Below are 27,788 nucleotides of genomic sequence, written 5' to 3' on the forward strand. Positions count from 1 at the left end.
GAAGTGGAGTTAAGACGAACTCATTTTCTCATGCTAATTCATTAGCATCTGAGTCACCAGGAAAGCCCTCTGATGCTAATTCAACCACATTGTCAGCACAGCATTTTCTCATGCTGCAGAAAGAAACAACCCCAAGAATCATAGCAGCTTAAGTAACACACCCTGCTCCTGCTATTTGTCTTCCGTGACTCCGCCCAGGATGAGGGAGCCATCTCTACCTGAAACATTGATGGTCTCTTGACAAACGAAGAAAAAAAAATATGGCAAATAAAGAACTGTTTCTTTGTGCCCAAAAGTACCATGTCAATTCTGCTCACATTTATTATCCAGAGTGAAATAAGTCAAATCTGGTATCTGTGGAGTGAGGCAGTACAATCATATCCCAGGAAGAGGCAGTAAATACTTTTGAAAATTATAATTTTTCACAACTACCGTCTCATATAGTCTCATTTGTGAAACTCAGAACTTTTTTCTTTTTAAAAATTTATTTGTCCATTTCTTCCTCATCTGTGTTGAAAATGTTCAGTTTTGTGGCTTTTAAGTTTTTAGTTTGGGAAACATGAGTATCAGTTCGTAAAGATAAGCTGGGCTAATGTGGGCACTGTAGAAATTCAGTCAATATAATCTATCATTGCTATGTATTTGGGATGGGGAGTAGGAGAAAAGATGAAAGATGAAACCAGTTAGTTAAGAAGAGTAAGAACAAGGTAGTTCTTGACAGCAGCTGTACACCCATATACACTCATCTGAGACTGTGATTGACTACTTTGCATATGGCTAATAGTAAACACTATTAATAGTGAACACTACCACAATAGAAGATAGAACACTTCATCACCCCCCAGAATTCTCTCCGCGATATCTCACTTTTACTACTGTATTCAACTACTGTTGAATAAACATGATACATTTTATTCTGTGAAAGGATATTTAGGTTTTTTCCCACTGAATTTTTATAAGCATTTGATGGTTTTCCCCCACTTTACCCACTTAAACACTGCATCTAAACATGCACCTACAAAACAAACTTATCATCAACTTCCAACCAAACCACCCAAGATCAGTTTTACAAATTTAACATCTTACTGACACCCACCCTTGCATTCAAATTCTAATTCTACCCCTTGAATTCACTTCACTGATCAAGTCTGCCATTTCAAAGAAATTATTCCCGATCTTGAAGTCATTCTTTAACTTTAATAAATTAATAAAAAACAATAATAAAAATGCATACAATATACAAGACCAAAAATTTTAATGTTCGAATGAACAGATTTAAAATTACATCCTAATAACTATAACAAATTTGACAGGGAAAATAAGAGAAGTATAAAAAGTGTACACTTTAATATACTATGGGCAATTTATACACAGAATTGCTAATTTAATAAAAACTTTTCATAGTTCCATAATGCCTATATGTATACTTTGAATTAACACATTATAAAATCAGTATTTAAATTTTTTAATGTGATAAGTGAGCTTGCTTCTTGCTCGTTAATTTGTCTAATCTAGGTTGGATTGATGACAATGCTACTCTCAAGGGATAATGTATATTTAAACTGTTTCTATGTTTTGTTTTAATAACACTTAAGGTAGAGAACCCAGTCTCACAGAGGTATGTTGAGGGGAACAGAAGAAGAGATTTTAAAGCAATCTCAGCAAGCTCAGGATATTCATTTTTAACTTTTATCCAAAATGAAGCAAGTGATGCTGTATTTTCAAAATTCATTTTCAATCCTTCATCAGTAGCCAGCTTCAACAACTTATCCTGTAGGATTATAGTTAAATTTAAATTATCTTTTGATGAAAGAAATGGATTTTGTATCCATGAATTTCCTATGCGTGGATCTTCTTTTGAAGGAAAGTACAATTCAAAACAATCTAACAAATTTGTAAGATGTTCACTGACAACTTTTTGTAGATGTGCAATATCAAGATCATTACCTACTTCATTGATAACTGTTGTTAAATTATGGAACATGTCATAACAATCTGTAGAAACTCTTTTTTTCCAAGCTTTTAACTTTTGTTTTTGTCCTTCAATCTTATCTGCCATTGAAAAACATGTTGCATTTTTTCCTTGCATGCAAACATTAAGATCATTAAAAATACTGAAGATATCAGATAAATAAGCAAGTTTGGCAATCCAATTCACATCTTTGAAAAGTTGGGACCAAACTGGCTTCTTGCTTTGCAGAAATACTAAGAGTTCATTTCGTATTTCAAACAGTCTTGATAGAACTTTTCCCCAGGATAACCACCGTATTTCAGCATGCAATAACAGTTGCTTATGATCAGCTTCCATATTATCACACAATAAAGAAAATAATCTTGAATTTAATGCATTAGATTTTACATAATTCACAATTTTTACTATGTCAGTAAGCACACTATTCAGTTCAGCTGATATTTTTTTCATAGCAAGACTTTCTCGATGAATGAAGCAATGTGTTATTTTACATTCTGGTGCAAGTTCTCTAATCTGGTTAATCACTTCAGAATGTTTTCCTGTCATTGAAGCTGCACCATCAGAACACACTCCTACACAAAACTTAAATTCCAAACCACATTTGTTGACAACATAATTCTTCAGAGCTTCATACAGTTCTGAGCTAGTTGTGTTTGTTGGTAAAGAGGCTGAAAAAAAGAATTCTTCCTTTATATCATCATCATGTTCAAACCTCACATATACTAAAAGAATTATCATGTTAGCAATATCTCTGCACTCATCAAGTTGCAATGAAAAATACTTGGCTAGTTTTATTTGTTCTATGAGTTGGTCTTCCATATCATTCGCCAGTTCCTGAATACGTCGAGCTATGGTGTCATTGGAAAGTGGTACTTGAGCTACCTTCTTTGCTGCAGATTCACCCAACATTTCTAAGCAAACTTCTTTGATGCAGTCCTTCACTAGTGTCTCAGCAATTGTGTACGGTGTTTTAGACTTTGCAACCGGAAGCGCTACTTTATAAGAAGCCCTCAAAGCACTAATGTTTATGTGAGAAACATTGAACACATGCTTTGGTTGGTTTTTCAATTCATTACTCTTTCTTTCAAAGAATTCTTTTGGTTGTGAACTTATTTCTTTATGTTTTGAATATAGATGCCGCTTAAGTTTTGATGGTTTCATCGCTTCATTAGCCAGTACATCTCCACAAATAATACACTGTGGTTTCAGCACTTCACCATCAATTATGGCTATGAAACCAAACTCAATATATGAGGGATCATACTTCCGAGTAAAGCTAGTATGAACTCTTTTGGTTTTCACTCCCTCAAGATGACTTCCATTGTTACCATTTCTCTTGCTACTATTGCCATATTCAGAATAGGTGTGTCTTTTCTTCACAAAAAAGTCCAGTGAAGCTTGTTTTGTCATCTGCAAATTAGAATTAAAAATAAGCAATACAAATTTTACTTTCCTCTTTATTAATAATGTTAAACTAAAAATTAAAAACTAGGCTTGCATCATCAAAAAATCTACAAATAATAAAAGCTGGAAAGATATGGAGAAAAAGGAATCTTCTTCTACACTGTTGGTAGGAATGTAAATTGGTACAGCCACTATGGAGAACAGTATGGAAGTGCATCAAAAAGCAAAAAATAGAGTTATTGTATGATCCTGCAATCTCACTCCTGGGCATATATTCAGAGAAAACTATAATTCAGAATGATACATACACTCCAATGTTCATTGCAGCACTATTTACAATAGCCAAGACATGGAGGCAACCTAAAGGTCCATGAACAGATGAATGGATAAAGAAGATGTAGTACATATATACAATGGAATATTACTCAGCCATAAAAAAGAATGAAGTAATGCCATCTGCAGCAACATGGATGGACTAGAAATTATCATATTCAGTGAAGTAAGCCAGAAGAAGAAAGATAAATAAATGACATTGCTTATAAGTGGAATCTAAAAACAAGATACAAATGAACTTATTTCCAAAACAGAAAGAGACTCACAGACATAAAAACAAACTTATGTTCAGTTATCAAAGGAGAAAGATGGGGGAGGGATAAATTAGGAGATTGGGATTAATATATATATACTACTATATATGAAATAGATAACCAACAAGGTCCTACTGTATAGCATAGGGAATATACTAAATATTTTGTAATGACCTATAAGGGAAAAGGATCTGAAAAAAGAATGGGTGTGTGTGTGTGTGTGTGTATATATATATATATATATATGTATCAACATGTATATACATATATGTATATATACATATATAAACCGAATCACTGTGCTGTATACTTGAAACTAACATAATATTATAAATCAACTATACTTCAATTTAAAAAATTTTACAAAACCAAGCTTGATTAAAAACATAAAATTATTTTAAAATTAAGTTATAAAGATAAGTAAATGCTTACATTTTCTCAGTTTTACACACTTCTGGGTTACAGCTGACAAGCTAAATAGCATATCACACATTTTAATTTGAACTTATTATACTTGACTAATTTACAACTGCTATCACATGTGATTCACCTTGAGAGTTTAACATCAAAACTGAATATTCTATTTGAAAAGATGAGTTCATTAATCATGTGCTTGGTATCTGCAATGTCATATTGTTGTAATTTCCAAGTACTCTCAATATGTGTACTTACCTCATTATGAACTAGTATGACAGTTTGTAGACCATCACTGGTCTGAAGAACAAACTCTGAATACCACTGGCCCAAATCATGTGTAACCTTCATATTTCAAAACACTAACTTGAACACATATTAGTTCTACTTTATAAAACCTAATGATTGAAAAATCTCTTTGGCCTTATTTCACACTCTGCATTTTAATCATAAAACCAAACTTTCCCAACACAAACTCATGTCTCCCAACCAAATTATCATTCCCTGCCCTTCTTAAATATTTCTTCACTTGACCTGAGATGCCCTTTCTTAGCTTACCTTGCCACCCAAACTTACATACAACTAAAACAATGTAACAGTAAGTTCATCTGTTCCCAAACTTATCCTTCTGTAGAAACATACCACCAGGCATACCATTTGTCCCCTGGATCCTAGCTTTCTCATCCCCCCAAGAAATGCTTGACATCAGAAAGAAGAGATATTACTGCTGCTCACTCCAGAACAATAAACAAAGCAGCATCCAAGGTTATAACTTCCAACTTGAAAAATGAGTAGAGGGAGGACATTAAAAGTAATTGACCTTTTTTAGAAGAAAATATATCCAAGGTGGCCATCATTGTGCTTTAGTGTGCCATGTCAAAACTTTCTCACTCATCATGATCACAGTAAAGAAGAAAGAGGCTCTTGCCTTGCTTTGATCCACAACAAATTCTTTGATCTACACTCAAATTCTTACCCAATCTCCTACTTTGTCTGATGAAAACGGTGTCTCCGATGGCTTTAACATTTTGAAAGGTTGAACAGTCAAACTTCTTGGAACCTCATCATGTTTCCTTTTCATTGTAGTGGTCTGGTAGCAAAGACTACAAGTTATTTTGTTACAATAACCCTCAGTCTCAGGTTGAAAGGGCACTCCACAGATTGCATGGATGTTTCTACAACACGATTCACAACTGTTAGCACCTATGCATTCTTTTCCACAAACCACACATGATAAAAAATTCAGTCTGTTTTCAGGAATAGGTTTTTGGGCTACCTTAGGAGTAATAGAAATAATCTCTTCAATATCACTACTATCTGTTCCAATCTCAATGTTTTCTTCATACTGGGCTCTAAGAGTATTTTCTGATTCTTTATCAGCCTGTTCCAATTCATTTTCTGTGTTCAGGCTGGCAACAAGTTCTTCAGTTGACTGAGACTGAGAGAGCCCCAGTTTAGCTTCAGAGCTAAATGCACCCTCACATAGAGTCTGTTGCATGCCTCTGTGATGGGGTTGATTTTGGGTCATTTGAATAAACCACAAGAATTCACCCCAGTGTGATGAATTGTTAGTTTGCATCCAGGAGATAATCCGATTTTGGATATCCTCATTAACTTGATTTATAGAACTTAGGCTTTGGCAGGGCTGAGGATTCCCATGAACAATTTTAAGTTCTGGCCAAATATTACTAAGTTCACTGACAATCTGGCTTGAAAATTCCCTCCCACTGTCAGACTGTAGAACACTGGGTGCTCCGATAATTGTAAAAATATCTAAAAGAGCACGTGCAACCTCTTTAGGCCTTTTAGATTTTAATGACCGCAAAAAACTCAAGTTTGTACGAAAGTCTTGACAATGCATAATAAATTTATACTCTCCATCAGGATTCAACTGCATGTCTATAAGATCCACTTGGCATCTTGAGTTAACTTCCTTAATTGGCTTTGATGTTAGAACTTTCTTGAGTTTTGAATTTTTCTGTTGGCATGGTTTGCAGAGTGTCAAATATAGCATTATAACTTCTTTTGTGATGTTCTTGTATTTTGCTTGTAACTCTTTTTCCATGCGGGTACGTCCACCATGTCCAATGCTGAGATGTGTATCATGCAATATGTCAAATAAGTCCTCACTGTGTAAATAAAACCGTATTTTATCTGTTTCCCCGTTTATAGCCTCAATTAGCTTCTCATGACCTTGTACAATGATCACATCAAATCTAGCCAAGCGCCGGTAGTCAATTGATTCTTTTTTTTCCTTAGCCTTAGCTTCTTTTACTTCCCTGATTAATTGACAGTACTTTGCTTTAGAAAATATCTTGGTGTTATTACTCTTGTTTTCCAGTAACACTGCTAAGCTTCTGAAGAACTTTTCTCTCATGTTTTCTGGTTCGATTTCTGCTTCATTGGCATCTAAACTACTAAAGTTATCATCACCCATGTTTTGAGACATCATGGAAAGCCACAAAAATGATCCTAAAATATAAATGAGAAACCAATTAGAATATTTGGGAATATAATCTAAATACCATATTGCCCAAATAACCACTAGACCTTAGAGTAGAAGTAGATATGAACACATAAGAGGGGCAGCACAATTTTGATTAAGAAGTCTACCTTTGGAGGAATAAAGAGGGGTAGCCAAGAACAAAAAGTTCTGATAAAGAGTAGAAAGCCAGGTTATGACTTTCCAGAGCAGTATCCAGGGTTAACCTTAAAGTAAAGCACTGTTTTATGTAAAACATAAAAAAAATTGATGTTATTATTTTTTCATTTATTTATTAATTACACAAAAACTATTTTTTGGCTAGAGAAGTCTCAGAAATACAGTAATAGTTTTTTTCATAGAATGATAGTTTCTTAGTTAATTAACTTACTTATTTTGGCTGCATCCAGGTCTTAGTTACAGCGTGCAGGGGGGATCTTTTGTTGCAGCACCCCAACCCTCTAGCTATGTGGCAAGGCTCTGGAGCCCACAGGTTCAGCAGTTCCTCCATGGCATAAGGGATCTTAGTTCCCACGTGGATCTTAGTTCCCTGACCTCCACTGCAAGGGGACTGGACCACCAGGGAATGGATGCTTAACTACTGAACCATCAAGGAAATCCTAATAGGTGTTTTTGTCTTTTTTTTAAGTCTCAGACTATACCACATTTTGTTTTATTCAGTCATGTTAGCTGGTATAGCAACATCTGAGGCTTAAGTTGAAAGATCATATATTTACATCAGCTGCCTTTTGGTGCTTGTAAAGCTATAAACCCAATATAAATACCCTTACTACTGATTTTGATAAAGAAAGAGCAGCAGATGAACCTGAAGTAGTGAAAAATCTCTGGCTTAATATAACATATTAAAATAAATGTTTGCTAAGCTAAGTTGCTTCAGTCGTGTCCAATTCTGTGCGACCCCATAGACGGCAGCCCACCAGGCTCCCCCATCCCTGGGATTCTCCAGGCAAGAACACTGGAGTGGGTTGCCATTTCCTCCTCCAATGCATGAAAGTGGAAAGTGAAAGTGAAGTCGCTCAGTCGTGTCCGACTCTTAGCGACCCCATGGACTGCAGCCCACCAGGCTCCTCCATCCATGGGAGTTTCCAGGCAAGAGTACTGGAGTGGGGTGCCATTTAGACTATTCATAATAATAGAAACATTTAAATAAATCAAATTTGGCTAGTCTTAAGGAAGCTATTTTGAAAAATCAAAAAGAATAATTTGGAATTAGCATATAACCTCGAAAGTCCTATAGATGCTTGGAAAAAATACTTTTTCTCAAATTGTTTGATAATTTGCATACCAAATATTGAACCAGTAAATTGAAATAATTCTCAAATGTTCATAATTTCCAAAGCTTCAAAACTGTGTGTTTTGGCCTCATATAACTCTCAATTGTTCCAACAAGACCTCCTTGATCATTTAAGCTTACAGTGAATTCTCCTTTCTTGAAGATATAATTTATCAATAACATAAACTAGCACTGTAGTACTTTCTTCTTTCCCTGTTTCATATGTACAACTGACAAGACTATAAGTTTCTAAAGAAGCAGGGATCACTTTTCCTTCTAGTATTTCTTCCACTATCTAACATTTTATTACAAAGAAAAGTGTTGGATAGGGAGTTCCCTGGTGGTCCAGTGATTTAGACTTGGTGCTTTCACTGCTGAGGGCTGGGTTCAATCTCTGGTCAGGCAACTAAGATTCTGCAAGTCAAGCCTTGGGGTGCAGCCAAAAAAAAAAAAAGTGTTGGATAAAAATTTGTTAATTAGCTTTATAATGAAGATGACAACACTCCTGAAAAGTGCTATTTCAAAATGTGACTGAAAAGACCATTATATAGATAGTATTTCTTTCGACACTGATACATTTTGTATCATGCTATGGAGCCATGAACATAAAGGAAGGTAAACAAGGATAAACCAGGGGGAAGAAAGAAATACAAGGCAATGTAAATGAGAACCAAGAGAATATGAGCTTCAGAAATTAGTACAATCAATATTAGTAGGTCTATGATAAGCAGAAAATATGGAATTGCTAGGGATATGAGAAAAGAAAAAGTGATATCAATTATACTTAGGCCTTTTGGAAAAGACAGGTGCTCCAGAACCAAGCCAGCCTGCATCACTGCCTCTACCACACATTACACTGTTAATAGTCCTTAGATCTCTAGTGGACATGGACTTCAGAAATTCCATTTTCTTCCGTAGGATTTCTAAGTAATATTTCCAATCTTAAATAGCCATATGTAACAAGAATTGGGGAGCAGAGGCTATAGAAATGGGACCCATGGCTATACTGACAAGTGATCCACATTTATATACAGAGGCATCTCTGATTTACCTATCCACAGGTACTTAATTCCATTGCAAGTTATCCATGAAAAATACTGTGTTCAATTATTTTTTACATTATTGTTTGATTGCTTAAGTCAAGTTCATTAATAGCATTACACTACACTGATTGACCTTTCCTTCAGCTATATTCAGTAGAAGCTTCAATGGAATAAAGTTTGATAACCTTTCAATGAATGGGCCCTTCTCTCTCCCAAATCTCATCCTCTTTCCAAAGACTAAATTATCCTCACCATTATCTTGAAGGAGGTGTGACTCTGGAGATTCACATTCCATTCTGTCTTCTATAGACTGGAGATGGGTACCTAAGGACTCCTTTGCAGTATCCAGAAGAGTCTTTTCTTCCATAGGAACTTCTTGCTCATATGTGCCCTGTGGGACCTGGGGATAAATAGGTGCATTTGGAAATTAATATAATGTTAATAATATCACTGCATAAACCATAGCTAAACCTTAAAACATTTTTCTACTGAAATGGAAAGGATGTAAGAAGAAAAAGTCTTCACTGAATTCTTAAGAGGAGTGCTAGATAGAGTAAGAAGAGAAATAAAAAATGCTGGAACAAATAAGGTCAGAGCCATACAACAGAAATTGGACAGGAGTTGATATGCAAACCTATGGTTTTTGTTTTGGGGACTAACAATGGAAGCACATTAAAGGAATATTCCCTAAACTGTGATAACTGGGAGAAAATTGTAAATGAGTTTCAGTAGGAGCAATTTAAAGTAAATATTTGGAGTGAAATTATCTAATAATGACTAATGAACTATTTAACCAAGGAAGAAATCGGACAGTTGTTTTAGACCAAATGTGGAAAACATTAGCCCACTGTGTTATGTATGGATGCACAGGAAAAAGCCAATCAAAGTGGGTAACTGTGTTGGGTGAAAAGAAAATATTATTTTAGCCTTACACCAATCATCTAGTACTCGTGTCATAATTAAATTCACCCTATTGTCTCCAAAATATACAGTTGATCCTTGGACAATATTGGCTTGACCCTTAGGGGATCTATCTACAAAGGAATTTTTTTTCCAATAGCATATAATATAGTACTATACAATCCTTGGTTGGTTGAATCTGCACATGCAGGAGCAGATCTGGAAGAACCGTGTATAGGGATGCAGGTCAAGAAGCAACAGTTAGAACCAGACATGGAACAACAGACTGGTTCAAAATTGGGAAAGAAGTAAGTCAAGGCTGTATACTTTCACCTTGCTTATTTAACTTATATGCAAAGTACATCATGGAAATCCTGGACTGGATGAATCACAAGCTGGAATCAAGATTGCCAGGAGAAATATTAAGAACTTCAGATATCCAGATGATACTACTCTAATGGCAGAAAGCAAAGAGGAACTAAAAAGCCTCTTGATGAGGGTGAAAGAGAAGAGTGAAAGTTATTGCCACTGTCTTTAATATAGAAGCATGTTTGGGAATCCCTTGGTGGTCCAGTAGTTAGGACTCAGCACTTTCACTGCAGTGGCCTGAGTGAGATTCCTGGTTGAGGAATTAAGAACCAAGATACTAGATAGATAAACACACATACACACACACACGTTTACCTCCAAGTTATCTATATGGCACTGTTTGTTACACATTTGCTTACCATATTCTTGGGAAACCAGAAATAAGAACATATGTAAAGCTCTTCATGGGAAATAGATGGGGAAACAGTGTCAGACTTTATTTTTTTGGGCTCCAAAATCATTGCAGATGGTGATTGCAGCCATTAAATTAAAAGACGCTTACTCCTTAGAAGGAAACTAATGACCAAACTATGCCATCCAGCCATCTCATCCTCTGTCGTCCCCTTCTCCTCCTGCCCCCAATCCCTCCCAGCATCAGAGTCTTTTCCAATGAGTCAACTCTTCACATGAGGTGGCCAAAGTACTGGAGTTTCCGCTTTAGCATCATTCGTTCCAAAGAAATCCCAGGGCTGATCTTTAGAATGGACTGGTTGGATCTCCTTGCAGTCCAAGGGACTCTCAAGAGTCTTCTCCAAAACCACAGTTCAAAAGCATCAATTCTTCGGCGCTCAGCCTTCTTCACAGTCCAACTCTCACATCCATACACGACCATAGGAAAAACCATAGCCTTGACTAGTGAACTACTCATTTAAAAAAATAGAACCTTACCAGTGCCTCAGAAAGCTACTTTTGTCTGACCCTCTTCACTCAATGTATCTACTACTCTGACATCTATCATCAAAGATTCATTTCGCTTTTTGGACTTTACAGAAACAGAATCATATAATATATACTTTTGTCTGGGTTCTTTTGCTCAACATTATATTTGTGAAATTCATCCATATTGTTGAATGTAGCACTTGCTCATTCATTTTCATTATTGTATAGTATTCAGTTATACAAATACAACAAATACATCCATGACAACTTTTAATGGACATCTGTGTTGTTTAGAGTTCTTGGCAATTATAATAATGCTGCTATGAATATTATTTTGCATGTCTTTGAATGTGTTTCTGTAAGATATATACCTTGTAGTAGGTTTGCTGGATCATGGAGTATGGTTACACTCGGTTGATATTTCCAAAACGGTCATAACAACTTATTCCTATCAGTAGTACACAGGCATTCTACTAGCTCAACATCCTTACTCAAATTTGGTCACATGAATAGTGGTTACCAAGTTTGTTTTAATTTGCATTTTTCTGATCACTGTGTGTGTGTATGCTAAGTCACTTTAGTCATATCTGACTCTTTGCTACCCCATGGACTATAGCCCGCCAGGTTCCTCTGTCTGTGGGATTCTCCAGGCAAGAATACTGGAGTGGATTGCCATTTCTTCCTCCAGGGAATCTTCCCAATCCAGGGATCGAATCCACATCTCTTGCGTCTCCCGCATTGGCAAATGGGTTCTTTATCACTGTGCCATCTGGGAAGCCCAAAACAGACTTGCCTCAGGTCCCACCAAAATTTGAACTTGGATTCCTGGATTCAGAGTCCAGAGGGCAAAATACTGTCAGAACTATGAACTCTAATAATTCATATTCACCAAGCAGAACAAGATGTTCAAATAAAGCCTAGTAAAAGGTGTCAGCGGATGTCAGTATTCTGTGGGATGGCTTGAAAATTTGGGTCCATAAATACTGGAGCCCAAACTGCACATAAACCGGAAAATTCCAAAAGGAAACCGTCACTGATATCTGAATGAAAGCCAAGATGTACTAAAACATTATGGTGGGATTTAAGGAATTTATGTGTCATGTTCCTTTTCCCCAAGCTGGACACCATGTTATAAACTTACTTCCTCTTCTCAGACAGAACAAAGTATATAAGAAACCAATTTTCTTTTAAAATAAAAATTCATAAATGGTCGAGCCATTTCCCTTTGGTAAGTTTTTTCCTTCTCTGGTCTTAAGAATAAAAGGTCTTATGTAGATTTCTTTATATAGTATCACAGCATGCATCTCAGTTTGCCTAAATCTTTCCATAACTGAGGTAAAGGAGGTCCTGGAGGGAAAGATATAAGTCATCTGGGAGACAAGGAAATCTATTTATAATTAAACAATTTTATCAATTCTGTAAAGTTGGTATAAGCACAACCAGAACAACTCAAGACATGAAACAAAATATAGATATGGCTTACTGTGATGCATTTATCACTGACTCCTCCTCCTCCACAACCATGTACCCACACACATCTAGCCTCTTGATTCCTCTGCATTTCCATTTGAGAGACCAGTCCAAGGCAGGTGGGCCTGGTCTTAGAAGGAATGGGAGGAATTCCATTCAGCCTTTACCACAGAAGTGTAAAGGGTGCCTTTGGATGGCAAAAACAAATTACAAAGGTGAAATTACCTCAAACTGGTTATGACAGTCATTTGTCTTTCACTATATAACTCCTAGATTTTGTTTTTTAAGTTTCTAATAAGAAATTTGGTCATAAAATAGTGGAGTAAATATGGCTGTATTCATTAGAAATGCATGCATTTCTCAATTGATTATAACACCCAATGCGAAGAGTTGATTCATTGGAAAAGACCCTGATGCTGGGAGGGATGGGAGCAGGAGGAGAAGGGGACGACAGAGGATGAGATGGCTGGATGGCATCACTGACTCAATGGAGGTGAGTCTCAGTGAACTCCGGAAGTTGGTGATGGACAGGGAGGCCTGGCGTGCTGCGATTCATGGGGTCGCAAAGAGTCAGACACGACTAAGCGACTGATCTGATCTGATCTGAAACAAATTGGGGTTTATTTTTGTCATATGCTAAGAAATCCAGAGGAGGGCAGTTGCTGGCATTGATTCACATACCTAACAGTTGTCAGGGACCAGAGCTGTCTTCATTCATAACATATTGGTGGTCATCCTAACATTTGTCATCACGTCATGGTCACAAGATAGCTACCATAGCTCCAGACATCATATTCGTGTTCAAGACAGGAAGTGGGAAAAGGCAGAACTAAACACCCCACTCCAGTACTCTTGCCTGTAAAATCCCATGGATGGAGGAGCCTGGTGGGCTGCAATCCATGGGGTCACTAAGAGTCGGACACGACTGAGCGACTTCACTTTCCCTTTTCACTTTCATGCATTGGAGAAGGAAATGGCAACCCACTCCAGTGTTCTTGCCTGGAGAATCCCAAGGACGGGGGAGCCTGGTGGGCTACCATCTCTGGGGTCGCACAGAGTCAGACATGACTGAAGCGACTTAGCAGCAGCAGCAAACACATCTGTGCCATTTTATAAGGAAAATATAAGCTTCCCCAGAAACTCCTAGAAAATATGCTTATTTCTCTTTGGCCAGAACCATATTGCATGGCCAACTCTAGTACAAGGAAAGCTGAAAAGCATTTAATTAGGTACATAGCCAACAGTTAGGTAGAAAGCTTCCCCAGTGGCTCAGTGGTGAAGAAACCCTCTGCCAATGCAGGCAGGAGACACAGGGAAGATCCCCTGGAATGGGAAATGGCAACCCACTCCAGTATTCTTGCTTGGAGCCTGGAGAATCCCATGGACAGAGGAGCCTGGCTGGCTACAGTCCATGGAGTTACAAAGAGTAACACAACTGAACACAAAGACTCTGTCTGAGCTTCTAATTTTTCTAAGAGAGCCTGGATAGCTCAGTCGGTAGAGCATCAGACTTTTAATCTGAGGGTCCAGGGTTCAAGTCCCTGTTCAGGCGTTGCTCTCAAGTGTTTTGGATAGCTCAGTCAGTAGAGCATCAGACTTTCAATCTGAGAGTCCAGGGTTCAAACCCCTGTTCAGGCTTAAGTGAAAGTCCTTCAATCCTGTCCAACTCTTTACAACCCCATGGACTGTATAGAGTCCTGAATTCTCCAGGTTAGAATACTGGAGTGGGTAGTCTTTCCCTTTGGGCATAGACTCCCACTCCAGTACTCTTGCCTGGAAAATCCCATGGACAGAAGAGACCGGTAGGTTGTAGTCCATGGGGTCGCTAGGAGTCGGACACAACTGAGCAACTTCACTTTCACTTTTCACTTTCATGCATTGGAGAAGAAAATGGCAACCCACTCCAGTGTTTTTGCCTGGAGAATCCCAGGGACAGGGGAGCCTGGTGGGCTGCCATCTATGGGGTTGCACAGAGTTGGACACAACTGAAGAGACTTAGCATTAGCATTAGCATTTTAGGCTCCTCAGTGGCTCAATGGAAAAGAATTTCCTGCAGGTTTGATCCCTGGGTCCGGAAGATGCCCTGGAGAAGAGAATGGGAATCCACTTCAGTATTCTTGCCTGGAGAATCCCAAGGTCAGAAGAGCCTGATGGGCTACAGTCCCTAGATCACAAAGAGTTGGACAGGACTGGAACAACTTAGTGTAGCCAACATGAAGTATGTTTTTATGGAAGAAAGAAAGGGTGTACAATAGATACTGGGCTGGCAGTTAAAAGCATTTGCAACAATGGCATTTTCCCCTTCCTTCAGAAATCACACAGAGACAAAACAAAACAAAAATAGAAAAACATTACGCAGTTATGCAACTCTGACATTTAACCCTGAGTCATGTGAAAACCTTTCCAATATAATCAGAGCATAACCCTAAACATTACCCAGTATTAACCAAAGACAAAGTCCTACCAGAAGAGGAAAATTTTAAAGTGACAGGTACATGCTAAGGGGAAAAAAAAAAACCCAATACTGTTTATTTGAAACAGAAAAGGTGTGATGGCTAGAAGAAAGAGACTGCTTCTATAGGAATCTATGCAATAACATATGAACTCATGAAACAACATGCTTTCTGTAAAAGTACGCAAAAACTAACAGGATTTATGGAGAAAATAAAGTTGTAGGGTAGATTATTTAAATTTTACACAGCTTTTTCAGGAGGTATTAATAGAACTACAGAAATTAAATTTTCTGTAAATCCAGTAAAATTACAAGTATAGACAAAAAGACATATTAGATAAAAAAAATTAAGTATTTTTAAAATATTAAGTATTCTAAGGATTTTTACCTTAGAAAAGTGATGGTATCTTGTTAGAGGTATAAGGAAAGGGTGAGGCAAGGGTCAAGGGATATCATCATCATCAGTTCAGATGGACAAGCATTTGCACACTTTCCAAGAAATGTAGTGAAACTACAAAATATATAATGACAATTCTGGCTCATCATCTTGTTTTTATTTTCTGACACTGGCTTATAAAAAGATATTTAGTTTTTCCTACTTAAATATTTTCCTTCTTTCATAAAGAAGCTATTTCATGGTTCCAAATAGGACTTTATGCCATGAAGTGAAATCCTGCTGCATTCTACATTGTAGTCAAGTTATCATCTATCTATTGCAACTACTTCTCTATCATACTTAGAGCAGAAGATAACTGAGAAGTACAAAGCTCTTGTGGGGTAGATTGTCGAACTGTATCATCATCTTGCAGACTTCCATTTGAGCCTCAGCACCTAACTGTTGGAGCTCTTGTATACAGAGAGCTTCTGAATGAGACTGCAGCAGTTCCTCAATATCTCCACTCAGCTTTTTCAAATCCAACCTCCTCTGCAAGAGTAACATAAGTTGCTTTGATTTAGTGGAGCTCTTCTGAAGGTTTCAAAGCCTTTAGAATCATAAATTAAATCAGGGAGAAAAATCTTTTTTTTTGGCCATATCAAGTCTTAATTGTGGCACTTATGCTCTCTGTTGCAGCATGATGGCTTCTCTCTAGTTGTGGTGTGCCAGCTCCAGGGCACGTGGGCTCTGCAGTTTGCTGTAAGTGAGTTCTCTGGTTGAGGCCCACAGACTTTGCTGCCCCGTGCATGTGAGATCCTAGTTCCCTGACCAGGGATCAAACCAATGTCCCCTTCATCGAAAGGTGGTTTCTCGACCAGTGGACCATCAGGGAAGTCCCAATCAGGGAGAATCATACCACACCCCATGCAAGTAGGCTTTTGTGACATCATCTCAAGCCTCTATAATAATACCAATTTCGAGTTTAATGCTTTATCAATTCCAGAATTCAAAAAGTGTGTGTGCATCATCACCTGGTGTAGATGCAATAAACACCTTGAATGTTATCCTTAAATAATAAGCTTTAATGACTGTGATCACATCCTGATTAGAGGGCTGAAGAAAAGTAGTTGTATTAGGAGGTAAAAGAGAACTTTAATAGTTGAAGAAAGTTCATCAACTGTTGGAGGATGGCTTAGTGTATTACTGAGAATTACAAGAATTTTGAAAGAAAAGTTGTTTGTTCCTCTTGCAATATTTTTTAAAATCATCTACAAAACATCACCTAGAAGATAAGTAAATATCTGCCCTGCCATCCAACCTTTCTTGTAGACTTCTAGTAGATATTCAGGCTAATCTTTACAATTATTTTTAAGCCTGTAAGTTGGCAGAATAATATATTTCACAGGCTTTAGATTTAAATTCCTACTGGCATTTTCACCTAGCATCACCATCTTAAATACCAGACCTTCTGTTTCCCCCTTCAAGATACAGGCCCTTGAGATCACTAGCTCCAACAGAGAGTGGTTTCATCAAAATTAAAAACCTGATCTAGGTTATATACTTCTTTGTCAGTCAATTTTCTTAACACTGGGGGAAATGTCTTTTCAGCTTCTTTGTACTCACAGCTTCACCAGAGAGCTAAATATTGTGGAAATCATAGCAGTTCTTGAAGCCACTAAAGCAGCCACTATTTGCACTAAAGGAAGGCACTTCTGCACTTTTTTCTTAAGGTCTTATATATTGCTAATGTCTTCTCTTTAATTTTAAGAAAGGCTACTTCTCATTGCTTCTTTCTTTGGTATAAAATTCAAACAAAAGTTCTATTTCTTCCATTTCCTTATGCCTTGTTCTAACAAATTTTGTAGCAATTGCAGCTGTTCCAGCTAGATAACTTTCTTTTATTTTCCCAGCATTGTCTCTAATTGTTCATAAAGTTGACTCTTCTATTTCAGTTGCATGTTTTTTCATTTCTTTCAAAACATTTTATAATTTTGAGCTTTGATTTGTTAAATCTTTTCTTTCATGCTCACCAGCAGAAATTTTATCACCAGCACGCTTCTGTGGCACTTGCAACCCCCCCTTGCTTGTTCATTTTCTGGAACACAAAAAGGTTTAGCAAACATTGCACCAAAATAGGAGGAACTATGCACATAAGCGCTTCTAAAACAGAGACTGGGGCCAAGAGGAAGGATATGGAGGTGAATGGGCAGTATGTACATGTATGTCTTCACAACTTGCTGTACTAGGCTATAGTCATATACTTTGCATTCAGCTGCTCTTACTTAGGTGGCCCAAAACATCAACTTTCAGGGAAAACTCATACATGAGCTGACACAATTTCAGCATTACATTGACTTATTTCCCTATTTATCAGACTCATATGAAAGATTTTGCATTCCAGAAAAACATGTTAATAGATCATAAAATGTTAAAACGTTCTATACATATATAAAACATTCATATTAAAAAAAGAGTTCAGATAAATGTGTGGATAGTATTTTACAGAAATGGGAGTGTTTGACAATACCCATAATATTCTAAAATTACTGTCATAAAAAGCAAATGTATGCTCTTAAAAATAACCTCTAGTATGATGGACCTCATATACCAACAACCCCAAGTACTTAAAAGTATCTAGAAAATGATGCAATTAATCTCTTCATTGTACAGATGAAGTCATCAAAGTCCAGAGAAGGTGTGTACCTGAGGTTACACAGCTAATTAGTGAAAGAGCCTATTAGAGAACCCAGATCTTATGATTCACCATTTCCTGATATTTCCATTAAATGAGGCTACTTCTCTATTTATTTCTCCTAGAAGGTATTCCTTATATTCTTACACTGATTTGCTTCCATATAAGGTCAAAGTAGTGGGCATCATAAGAAGAGATAGCTACTTTTATCTCACAGTCACTGAATAAAATATACTTTCTATTCACAAGCACTAGACCAGGGTTTCCCATTTGGTTTCCCATTTCCTTATTAGAATCAGCTACCACCAACATAAAAATTGTTATCCCAGAAGCATGAATCTATTCATCTACACCAGTGATCAAATGATAATGCCCAGAATTCAAGTTTGCAGCAGTCAGTGTGAAGTGAACTCCACTCACTCCACCTTGGACCCACAGCAGTCAAATTCTCCACGAAAGATGGCACCTCTAATTTCTCACCTGCTGTCTAGGTTCATCAAGCTCCCTCTCCAAATCCTCCAGCACAGTCACCACCTCCTCGCCACTCTCAGGATGGTGCTCCCGTACCCAAGCCTGGAGTTCCTCAGGCAGGATGGTCAGGAGCTGTTCCAGCACCAACAGTTCCAGGATCTGCTCCTTTGTGTGTGTCTCTGGGCTCAACCACAGACGGCAAAGTTCCCTGAGTTGGCTCAGAGCCTCCCTGGGTCCGGGAGTCTCCTGATAGCAGAACTGCCGGAAACGTTGACGAGAGAGTTCCCTGCTATAAGACAAATTCTTCTGTAGGAAGGATGCCTGATCCCAAATAGGGTCTTCTTCTTTAACCTTTATTTTGATAATCTCCCCTTGTTCCTCTGAACCCTGCCCAGCCAAGGCTGGGATGGCCCCGGGGGCTGCTGCCATCCTTAGCTTGGCCTTGCTCCAACAAGGATCTAAGGAGATGTGTGATTTTATTTGAGGTCCCCACCCAGTCTTTGGTCAGAAAAGCTTTTTTTAATAAGAAAATCCTGTTGACACAAATTACAGACGCAGCTAAAAATTTTTTTTGTTTAGGTGAAAACAGGGCAGTTACTTGATCAATTCCATTGAAAGTGAAGCCATTCTCTGACAAGACCGGAAATTGTGAGTTCAGAACTATTCACTAAAGCTCCAGGAGCACAAATTGAGCGGCAGCTTGCTTGCGAGACAGAAAACTGAGGAAACTCTGGCCCTAAAGCCTGGGTCTACTATCCCCAACAAGAAAACCACACAGGTTTTCTTGAAACCTGTGAAACCGGCGCTCCGAGGCCCAGGCCCGGGATCGGGGGAGAGGGAAAGGGGCTCTTTCCACACCGCTAGCCGTCGGCGGGGAAGGCCCGATTGCCGCCGCGCAGACGCCCTCTCCCCTCCGCCACTTCCCCCTCAAAGGAGCTCGTATTGTCTCGAGCCAAGCCAGAGAAGTGGGCAACAGGCGACACTCCCGGGAGAGGCGGTGGCTCGTCTCACACACCCGCCTCAGACCCCAGCTCGTTTCAGCCAGGCCCCGGGAGCTGCGCTCACTTCCGGTCCGCTCTAGGATTCCAGGTGGTGCAACCAGCTCGGTGGTCGTGGTAAATCCGAGCGGTGAACATGAGGTCACAAGTGCTCCGTAAATTGTTCAGAGACTTTGCTCTCGAGTTACCCAGTTACCGGTGAAGAGTTTCACTGTGTGAGTAAAGCTAATGAGGGGGCTGCACTGGGTTTTCTTGTCACGGTGACAATCTGTCGCTGCACTAAGACCTGCAGCACTCATCGCCGCGTCCTAAAACAAAAGCAGAAGAGCATCTTGCCCAGTTAGCGAATTCGTAGGCTCCACCTGGCCTTTTCACGTTAGATGTGGGCCACTCTCTTCTTTCCCAGTAGCCGTAATTTAGACTCAAAAAGGAAATGTAAAATCTAGCTCCTTCTTTCCCTTTTATAGATGGAGGGAAAACTCAAGATCCATATAGTGAGCTTACCCCCTAATGACAGCAGTAGCTATTCCTGCTACTTCTGGCTCTGTGAGCCACGCTGTTAACAATCCTGGAAAACTGGCCCCAGAAAACTAACAAGGAAAATCTGGACGTGTTTTCAGAGTCTAAGAAGTCGCTAGAATTGGGCGACCAGAACATTTATACCTGGCTCAAGCTCCTTCAGACAGTGTGCTCTGCCAGGCAAGGTATTCAAAGAACGGATGTAGGTGAACAAAGAGAAAACTGTTTCAAGAGGAAGAGGCTGAGGCACCGGTGAATTCTGCTGGAGGTCTAAAAGCCCAGGAATCATGTCAAGTGCCAGCCTAATTCCTCTTCTTCCTCCCCACCCAGTCTGCCCCCCACGGCCTTGTGAAGAGCACTCAATAAATAATAGATGCCTGAGGAATATTTGTTGAATTGCTGAATGTCTTCCTTTTCCCATTCTTTTTCCTTCTACTTTGATCTCTATTAGTTACTCACATTTTGGCATTTCTGATTCAAGCGACTTTTAAGAATCAGAACGTTTCTTTTGGAGATCTTGAAATCAAAACTTCTTACTCTTGAGATCTGTAAATGTGCTGAGTGAGTCGCTAAAGTCGATGAAATTGTATATGACATTTTGTCCATGTGCCCAAGTCATCAGAACCTCAAAAGGACTGAGATGGATGGCCCCATCTCAGTTTCTCATTTTCCTAGTCACTATTAAGATATTGCATTTATCTTTTGTGGTTTCTCCCTAACTATTAATCCCTTGTAGTCAGGGGTTCTGTCTACTACTCTTTCATTTTCTGCACGATCTGATCACCACCATACTGAGCAGTCAGCACAGAGTAAACGCAACTTCTAAGTCGTCTACTGGAGGGCATTAATTTTGGGGGGTACATTTTTCACTTTCAATTACTGAAGCAATTATATCTCACAAAAGGGAACAGGACAAAATCTTAACCTATTTAAAACTGAGTATATAAATTCACAAACTATGACAAAAATTGGATCATGCTATACATTACATTTCAGCAAATTGCTGAGTTTTGCTTGCTAGTCTTAGACTGAATCTCTCCTGAAACTGCCAAGCCAAATCCCATTCTTTTTAGTATATTATTTCTATTGAATGGATAGGCATATTTTCAAGTTTCTGATTCTAAAAAACATTACAGTGAACCTGTTTAGATATATTTTTTAACATTTGATATTTTTATTTCTGTAGAATGGCTTTTTTAAAGAAAAATTGCTGAGTAGATTATTCTTATAGATACTGCCAAATTGCTCCTTGGAAGGGTGTTTATCATGTTTCACTAAGGGCGTCAAACCCCCCTCTAAGGCCGTGGAAAGTGTCGCCCTGTATGAACATATATTTTTGTAAAACTTGTAAAAGTATATTGTAATGGAAATTAGTTAAGACTGCAGCCTCTTTTTCCTCCAGTTTCCCCTCAGATACATCATATATGTCTTGGAGTAACTGTATCTAATTTTGTGTTGAGAATGTCTATTCTTTCTCTTAAAAAAAGAGCCTTGTGTTCTTCTTAAGAAACTCTTGTAAGTTTCAAACTTTACAAAACCTGGATCCGCCTCTGCTGGTCTTCTGAAAGTTAATTTATGCTCCCAACCGAAGCGGAAGAGAGAGTGCGTGAATTGTCTTGAATTATATTGTGCCCATTGCTTCTTCCCCAGCAGCAATAAAGCATCAGATTTCATTATCAGCGTGGACTCAATGAAACTTGATCTAACTCGTCTGGGTTGAAGCTACTGGAAACCTACTGTGGAGGGAATATTTAACTATAATTGCGGAGGGGGTTTTAACCTCACGGTTGGTCCCATGGTGTAGTGGTCAGCACTCTGGACTTTGAATCCAGCAATCCGAGTTCGAATCTCGGTGGGACCTCTCAGGGGAACATTTTATAGTTCGCGTCGGAACTGGAGAAAAAGTGTTCGCCTGCTTTACACAAATGTGGTCGTACTGGATTCTCCGACTCTGTTCGAACCAAAGTACCGAATACTTCGCCTGGGAAATAACAGATGGTTTAAAATCAAGCTTTCCAAGCGCACAAAGTTCAACAACAGGGAGGCTGAGTAGAAATGGTGGCGGTTCCCAGTAACCTCACGAACTTCTCAGGGGCCGGGCGGAACGGCTCCAGCAGCGCCAATTCCTTGATGCAGACAGCATCTCAAAATCTCCGAGGTACGAAGGCCTCCTCGCCGCCGCGCCGGCTCCTAAGCCGAAAATCCCGCGTACCCAGGAGCTGAGCCTCGGCCCGGAGAGTGCTTTCTTCGCTGTGACACACACGCCCGGGGTCACTTCTTATCCCCTCTTCCCTTTCCCATTTCACCCAGACAGTTCACGCTCGTCTGTCTTTTCTCATTCCTTCTTCTCGTTCTTATCATCCACCCCAAATGCAAAGCCGGATGGGAAACTCCTCGAAAACTTGCAGCCGCGGAGAGCGCGGTCCCTGCAGTCTAAGCAGAAAAACTCACCTCCCGACCGGTCGCTGGCCTCACTGCGCCGGGAGCAGGCGTTCCCGATTCATTACAAAACGCCCGCGTTTGAAGAGAGTAAAGTGCACAGAAAGTGTTGCACGCGGTGGAGGGGCCCGGAGAGGAGTGTAAATTCGGGTGAGAGAGGCTGAGGGTTAGTGGAACGCCCTTTGCCTTCGCGGTTCTCCCGGTGTCTTCCCTCTTCCGCCACTTGGACCCGCAGGAAATGGAGCGAAGCTCTGATCCAGACCTCTTCGGAAAGTGCCAAACACCTGCATCCGAAGCACCCAGGAAACAGTTTCCCCGAGCAGAGGCTCAGGGACAAGAAATGTCCCCCTGTAAAAGTACTCCGTGTGTAGACCGGAATCAAGTTGGAGATAAAGCTAATCAAACTTGGAAAGTCCGGTTAGCTCTGGGAAGACACTGTGCCGTTAGAGAGAGAAAGGTGGGCATGTGGGAAGAAAGATTTCCTTCAGCTGGGCCAGAACTAAATTAGGAGAAGACAGGTGTCTATGTTCTATAGAAATTAACCTCGTCTATGTCATAAGAAGCAACCCTTAAATCCAGTGATCTATTCTCAGGTTCCTTCTGAGACATTTTACTGTTCTCATACGTTGCAAACTACCGCACAATTGCACTCATTTCACACGCTAGCAATGCTCAAAATCTTAAGATGGGGAAACAGTGGAAACAATGACAGACTTTATTTTCTTGTGCTCCAAAATCACTGCAGATAGTGACTGAAGCCATGAAATTAAAAAACGCCCCTTGGAAGAAAAGCTATGACCAACATAGACAGCCTGTTAAAAAGCAGAGGCATTACTTTGCCAACAAAGGCCCATCTAGTCAAAGCTGTGGTTTTTCCAGTAGTCATGTATGGATGTGAAACTTGGACCATAAAGAAGGCTGAGCGCTGAAGAATTGAGGCTTTTGAACTATGGTATTGGAGAATTCTCTTGAGAGTCCCTTGGACTGCAAGGAGATCAAATCAGTCAATCCTAAAGGAAATCAATCCTGAACATTGATTGGAAGGACTGATGCTGAAGCTGAAACTCCAATACTTTGGCCACCTGATGCAAAGATCTGACTCATTAGAAAAGGCCCTAATGCTGGGAAAGATTGAAGGCAAGAGGAGAAGGGGACGACAGAGGACAAGATGGTTGGACGGCATCATCAACTCAAAGCACATGAGTTTAAGCAAGCTCCAGGAGATGGTGGACAGAGAATCCTGCATGCTGGATTGCACAGCATGCTGCAGTCTACGGGGTCACAAAGAGTCAGACATGACTGAGTACCTGAACAACAATATGTAACAAAAAATTTAAATCAAGTCCTACTCTCACCAATTACAATAACTCACTGAACTATAAATATTTCATTGACTCATTATGAATTACTGTTGCTTATGCAAGACTCTATGCAGAGTACATCATGAGAAACGCTGGGCTGGAAGAAACACAAGCTGGAATCAAGATTGCTGGGAGAAATATCAATAACCTCAGATATGCAGATGACACCACCCTTATGGCAGAAAGTGAAGAGGAACTAAAAAGCCTCTTGATGAAGGTGAAAGAGGAGAGTGAAAAAGTTGGCTTAAAACTCAACATTCAGAAAACGAAGATCATGGCATCTGGTCCCACCACTTCATGGGAAATAGATGGGGAAACAGTGGAAACAGTGTCAGACTTTATTTTTCTGGGCTCCAAAATCACTGCAGATGGTGATTGCAGCCATGAAATTAAAAGATGCTTACTCCTTGGAAGGAAACTTACGACCAACCTAGATAGCATATTGAAAAGCAGAGACATTACTTTGCCAACAAAGGTCCGTCTAGTCAAGGCTATGGTTTTTCCTGTGGTCATGTATGGATGTGAGAGTTGGACTGTGAAGAAAGCTGAACGCTGAAGAATTGATGCTTTTGAACTGTGGTTTTGGAGAAGACTCTTGAGAGTCCCTTGGACTGCAAGGAGATCCAACCAGTCCATTCTGAAGGAGATCAGCCTTGAGATTTCTTTGGAAGTAATGATGCTAAAGCTGAAACTCCAGTACTTTGGGCACCTCATGCGAAGAGATGACTCATTGGAAAAGACTCTGATGCTGGGAGGGATTGGGGGCAGGAGGAGAAGGGGATGACAGACGATGAGATGGCTGGATGGCATCACTGATTCGATGGACGTGAGTCTAAGTGAACTCCAGGAGTTGGTGATGGACAGGGAGGCGTGGCGTGCTACAATTCATGGGGTTGCAAAGAGTCAGACAAGACTGAGCGACTGAACTGAACTGATGCAAGACTCTGTAACAAATTAAGGTTACTAAGTTTATGAAAACAGATTCTTTTGGTTCCCACTATGGACACTTGAGTGTACCTCCACTTATATGATCTGTGATGATGCTAATTACAGGGGGAAATAACATTTCTGCTTGGGGTGGTGCCTTAGCAGGCATGCTCCTGTTTTCTTTCCACCTTGTTGATGCTAATATGATCAAAAGTACCCCCCTAAAATATTCTCTCTCTTCTGAATTGACCTAATGGCCTTCCCCATGTAGGAAGTTTCTAACTGCAGCCCCTCCAGCCTCTCCCATTTCTAGCCTGTGGTTCTCAGATATCTACAGCAGTGACATAGAAACCCAAATAGACACCTTCCTGGAAATGACATAACAAAAGGGAGAACCACTTCATCTCAAACACTGACAGAGAATTTAATGATGTAATCATTATGGTCATATCTAGCATCAAGGACTCATTTGTTGTAGCTCAAATTCAGTAACTCACATGTTATTCAAAGTCTGTAAATTACAAGTAATGAAAAATACCTGGCTGGAGGACCCAGGACTCAAGAGAAAGCCAATTAACAACTTCTATAGGGAGGCAGAATCAGTAACAGATACACCAGAGACTGGGAGAACACATGAATACTTCTGTGGGAATCTTACCTGCTGTTGGTCTCCCATCCCTTCAGGAAGCTGAAGGAATCCTTGTGGATATTAACAAGAACTACCTACTTGACCAAAATTGTATCAAGCTTCTCTGAGTCCTCTTACAAACCATCCTTGGCCTTCCCAGCATTTGGGCAAGAATCTTGCTTAGCCAGTTTATCTAGAATCCCCCTCAGCATCCTTGATATCCAATCAAGCTCCCCTTCTCCACTCTTGATATTTAATCAAATTCTTTTTAGTAATTTCCACCTAATGACTCCTTACTCTGCCCCTTTGGCTATAAATCCTCAGCTGCCTCTCTTGTATTTTAGATTGAGTTCAATCTTCCCTACTGCAACAGTCTTAAATAAAGTCTTCCTTGCCCATCTTCCTTCCTTCCTTAACTTCATCTAGTGCAATTTTTCTTTGACAGTTGCCTCAGAGAACTTATAGACATATCCTAGGAAAATTGCTTTTTCAGAAAAAAGATTTAATTCAGGATTTGAAGATACGATCAACATAGAGAATGTGTCCATTGTAGAGGACTGAATAGATTACAGATAGCCAATTTCCTGAGGATATGAAACAAAATTTTTAATTTTTCCAAGATATGAGAATGTGACTTGGAACCCTGATGGCAGGAGCAGCTTTCCTCGGCTGAATATTTACAGAAATAAAGAGAATTCTGGCTGATTAAATGTAATACATATATACCTCAACCAGATACAAGGCTTTAAGATCAACATGAGAAACATCTGGGTGCTTTATTAAATTACAGATTCTAGAGCACATTCCCTGACATCATAATTTAATAGGTCAAGAGTGAAGCCCAGAATTCTTCATTCGCTACACACACTTGAAGCAGCCTAGAAATCATACTTCAAATTGTTCTCACCTTAAAAAAAAATCAAAATTCAAATTAATTAAAGCAAGGAATATTCTATTTTTACAAGTGTAACAAATATTTTGTTGTAATGAGAGAAATGAAAATTAAATTACACTGCAATATCACTTCCACCTACTAAAATGACAGAGAAACCAAAGTTGGCAACATAGCATATTGGGGAGGGTGAGGGCAGCAAGGACCTCAGTCATTACTGTCTGGAGTGTAGATTAATAAAATTCCTTTACAGAGCAATTTGGAAGTATGTGTAAATATTTCAAAAGCATATATGCTAGGGCATAGCAAATGCCTTTTTAAAAATTTAATCTTACAGTGTTACAAATACACACAATTTTACATGTATAAGAATAATATAAATATCTATATATAATATTATATATTATTATATATAAATGTACAAAGTTATTCATTTTAGCACAGCTTATAAAAACAAAAGATGGGGATGGGGAACCTAAATGTCCAATAGAGGTCTGGTTAAGTAATATACAGTAACCCATATGTTGAAATATCATACATCCTTGGAAAAGAATAAACTGTTACTTTTTGTGATGATATGGAAACCTCTCCAAGATATATTGATTAAGGGAAAGAGGAAAGGCACAGACTAGTGTGCATAGTATGTTATCATTTGTGTTATCTGAGATAAAAAGCTATATTTATTTCATGTGGTATATGTTCATATATGCTTAATATGATTCTGGAAGAGATAAAATGGCTATTTGTGGGGAATGTAATTAGGTGGTTGGAAAATAAGAATGAATGCATAATTTTGCTGTATAGGTTTACATATATGTATACTTGTATATTTAAAATATTTTAATAATTCTAAGTTAAACTGTATTTCATATATAAAAATTAAATAAAATGATTTTATAAAATAATATAATATTTTAATATATGTATAAAAATACTTTCTCCCAAAGTTCTGACAAGATGGAGATGGAGATCACAAGAGAAGCTACACAATACTGACTTTCTTCTCTGTTTTGCTAATGGAGGAATCCTTGGATCTAACAGGAAATATTCTACTGGATGTATTTTCAGTTTTGTCTCTAAGCAGGTGCATACTCTCTTCATTAAAGCAAGAGATCCTTAGTAATAGTTAAGTAGTCTATTGGAGAGGGAGACAGTTAAAATTAGCAAACTTTGTGAAATATTGCAGTACAGCTAAAAATAGGCTGAAAATTTCCTACAA

At 38.9% G+C, this 27,788-nt stretch overlaps 1 protein-coding gene and 3 non-coding genes across 5 annotated transcripts; 3 read left to right on the forward strand and 1 right to left on the reverse strand.

Moving 5' to 3' along the window:
* Positions 1-1,242: 1,242 nt before the first annotated feature.
* SCAND3 (SCAN domain containing 3) lies at positions 1,243-26,125 on the reverse strand. Of its 2 annotated transcripts, XM_055570943.1 has the most exons (5): positions 22,774-23,229; positions 18,815-20,111; positions 9,449-9,596; positions 5,354-6,849; positions 1,243-3,382 (listed from the first exon to the last, which is right to left on the reverse strand). In XM_055570943.1, exons 2-5 carry the CDS (start codon positions 19,232-19,234, stop codon positions 1,466-1,468), a joined length of 3,981 nt encoding a protein of 1,326 aa, XP_055426918.1. In that variant the 5' UTR covers positions 19,235-20,111; positions 22,774-23,229; the 3' UTR covers positions 1,243-1,465. The 2 variants fall into 2 exon arrangements, with proteins under 2 accessions (XP_055426918.1, XP_055426919.1); XM_055570944.1 differs by lacking the exons at positions 18,815-20,111; positions 22,774-23,229 and adding an exon at positions 25,708-26,125.
* On the forward strand, positions 14,294-14,366 carry TRNAK-UUU (transfer RNA lysine (anticodon UUU)). The gene has a single exon. It is a non-coding gene; the product is annotated as a tRNA-Lys (tRNA).
* TRNAE-UUC (transfer RNA glutamic acid (anticodon UUC)) lies at positions 14,379-14,452 on the forward strand. The gene has a single exon. It is a non-coding gene; the product is annotated as a tRNA-Glu (tRNA).
* TRNAQ-UUG (transfer RNA glutamine (anticodon UUG)) lies at positions 22,112-22,183 on the forward strand. The gene has a single exon. It is a non-coding gene; the product is annotated as a tRNA-Gln (tRNA).
* Positions 26,126-27,788: the final 1,663 nt, after the last annotated feature.

The sequence above is a fragment of the Bubalus kerabau genome, chromosome 3, assembly GCF_029407905.1.
Source record: "Bubalus kerabau isolate K-KA32 ecotype Philippines breed swamp buffalo chromosome 3, PCC_UOA_SB_1v2, whole genome shotgun sequence".
Lineage (NCBI taxonomy): Eukaryota > Metazoa > Chordata > Mammalia > Artiodactyla > Bovidae > Bubalus > Bubalus kerabau.

Excerpts from the sequence above, each read along its gene's own strand:
- SCAND3 (XM_055570943.1), bottom strand. The coding sequence starts at position 19,234 with ATGGCAGCAGCCCCCGGGGCCATCCCAGCCTTGGCTGGGCAGGGTTCA. Across the intron at positions 6,850-9,448 it reads ACACCTCCTTCAAGATAATG|GATCATTTTTGTGGCTTTCC; the intron begins GTGAGGATAATT and ends TTTATATTTTAG. Across the intron at positions 3,383-5,353 it reads CAGACAAAGTAGGAGATTGG|ATGACAAAACAAGCTTCACT; the intron begins GTAAGAATTTGA and ends TCTAATTTGCAG.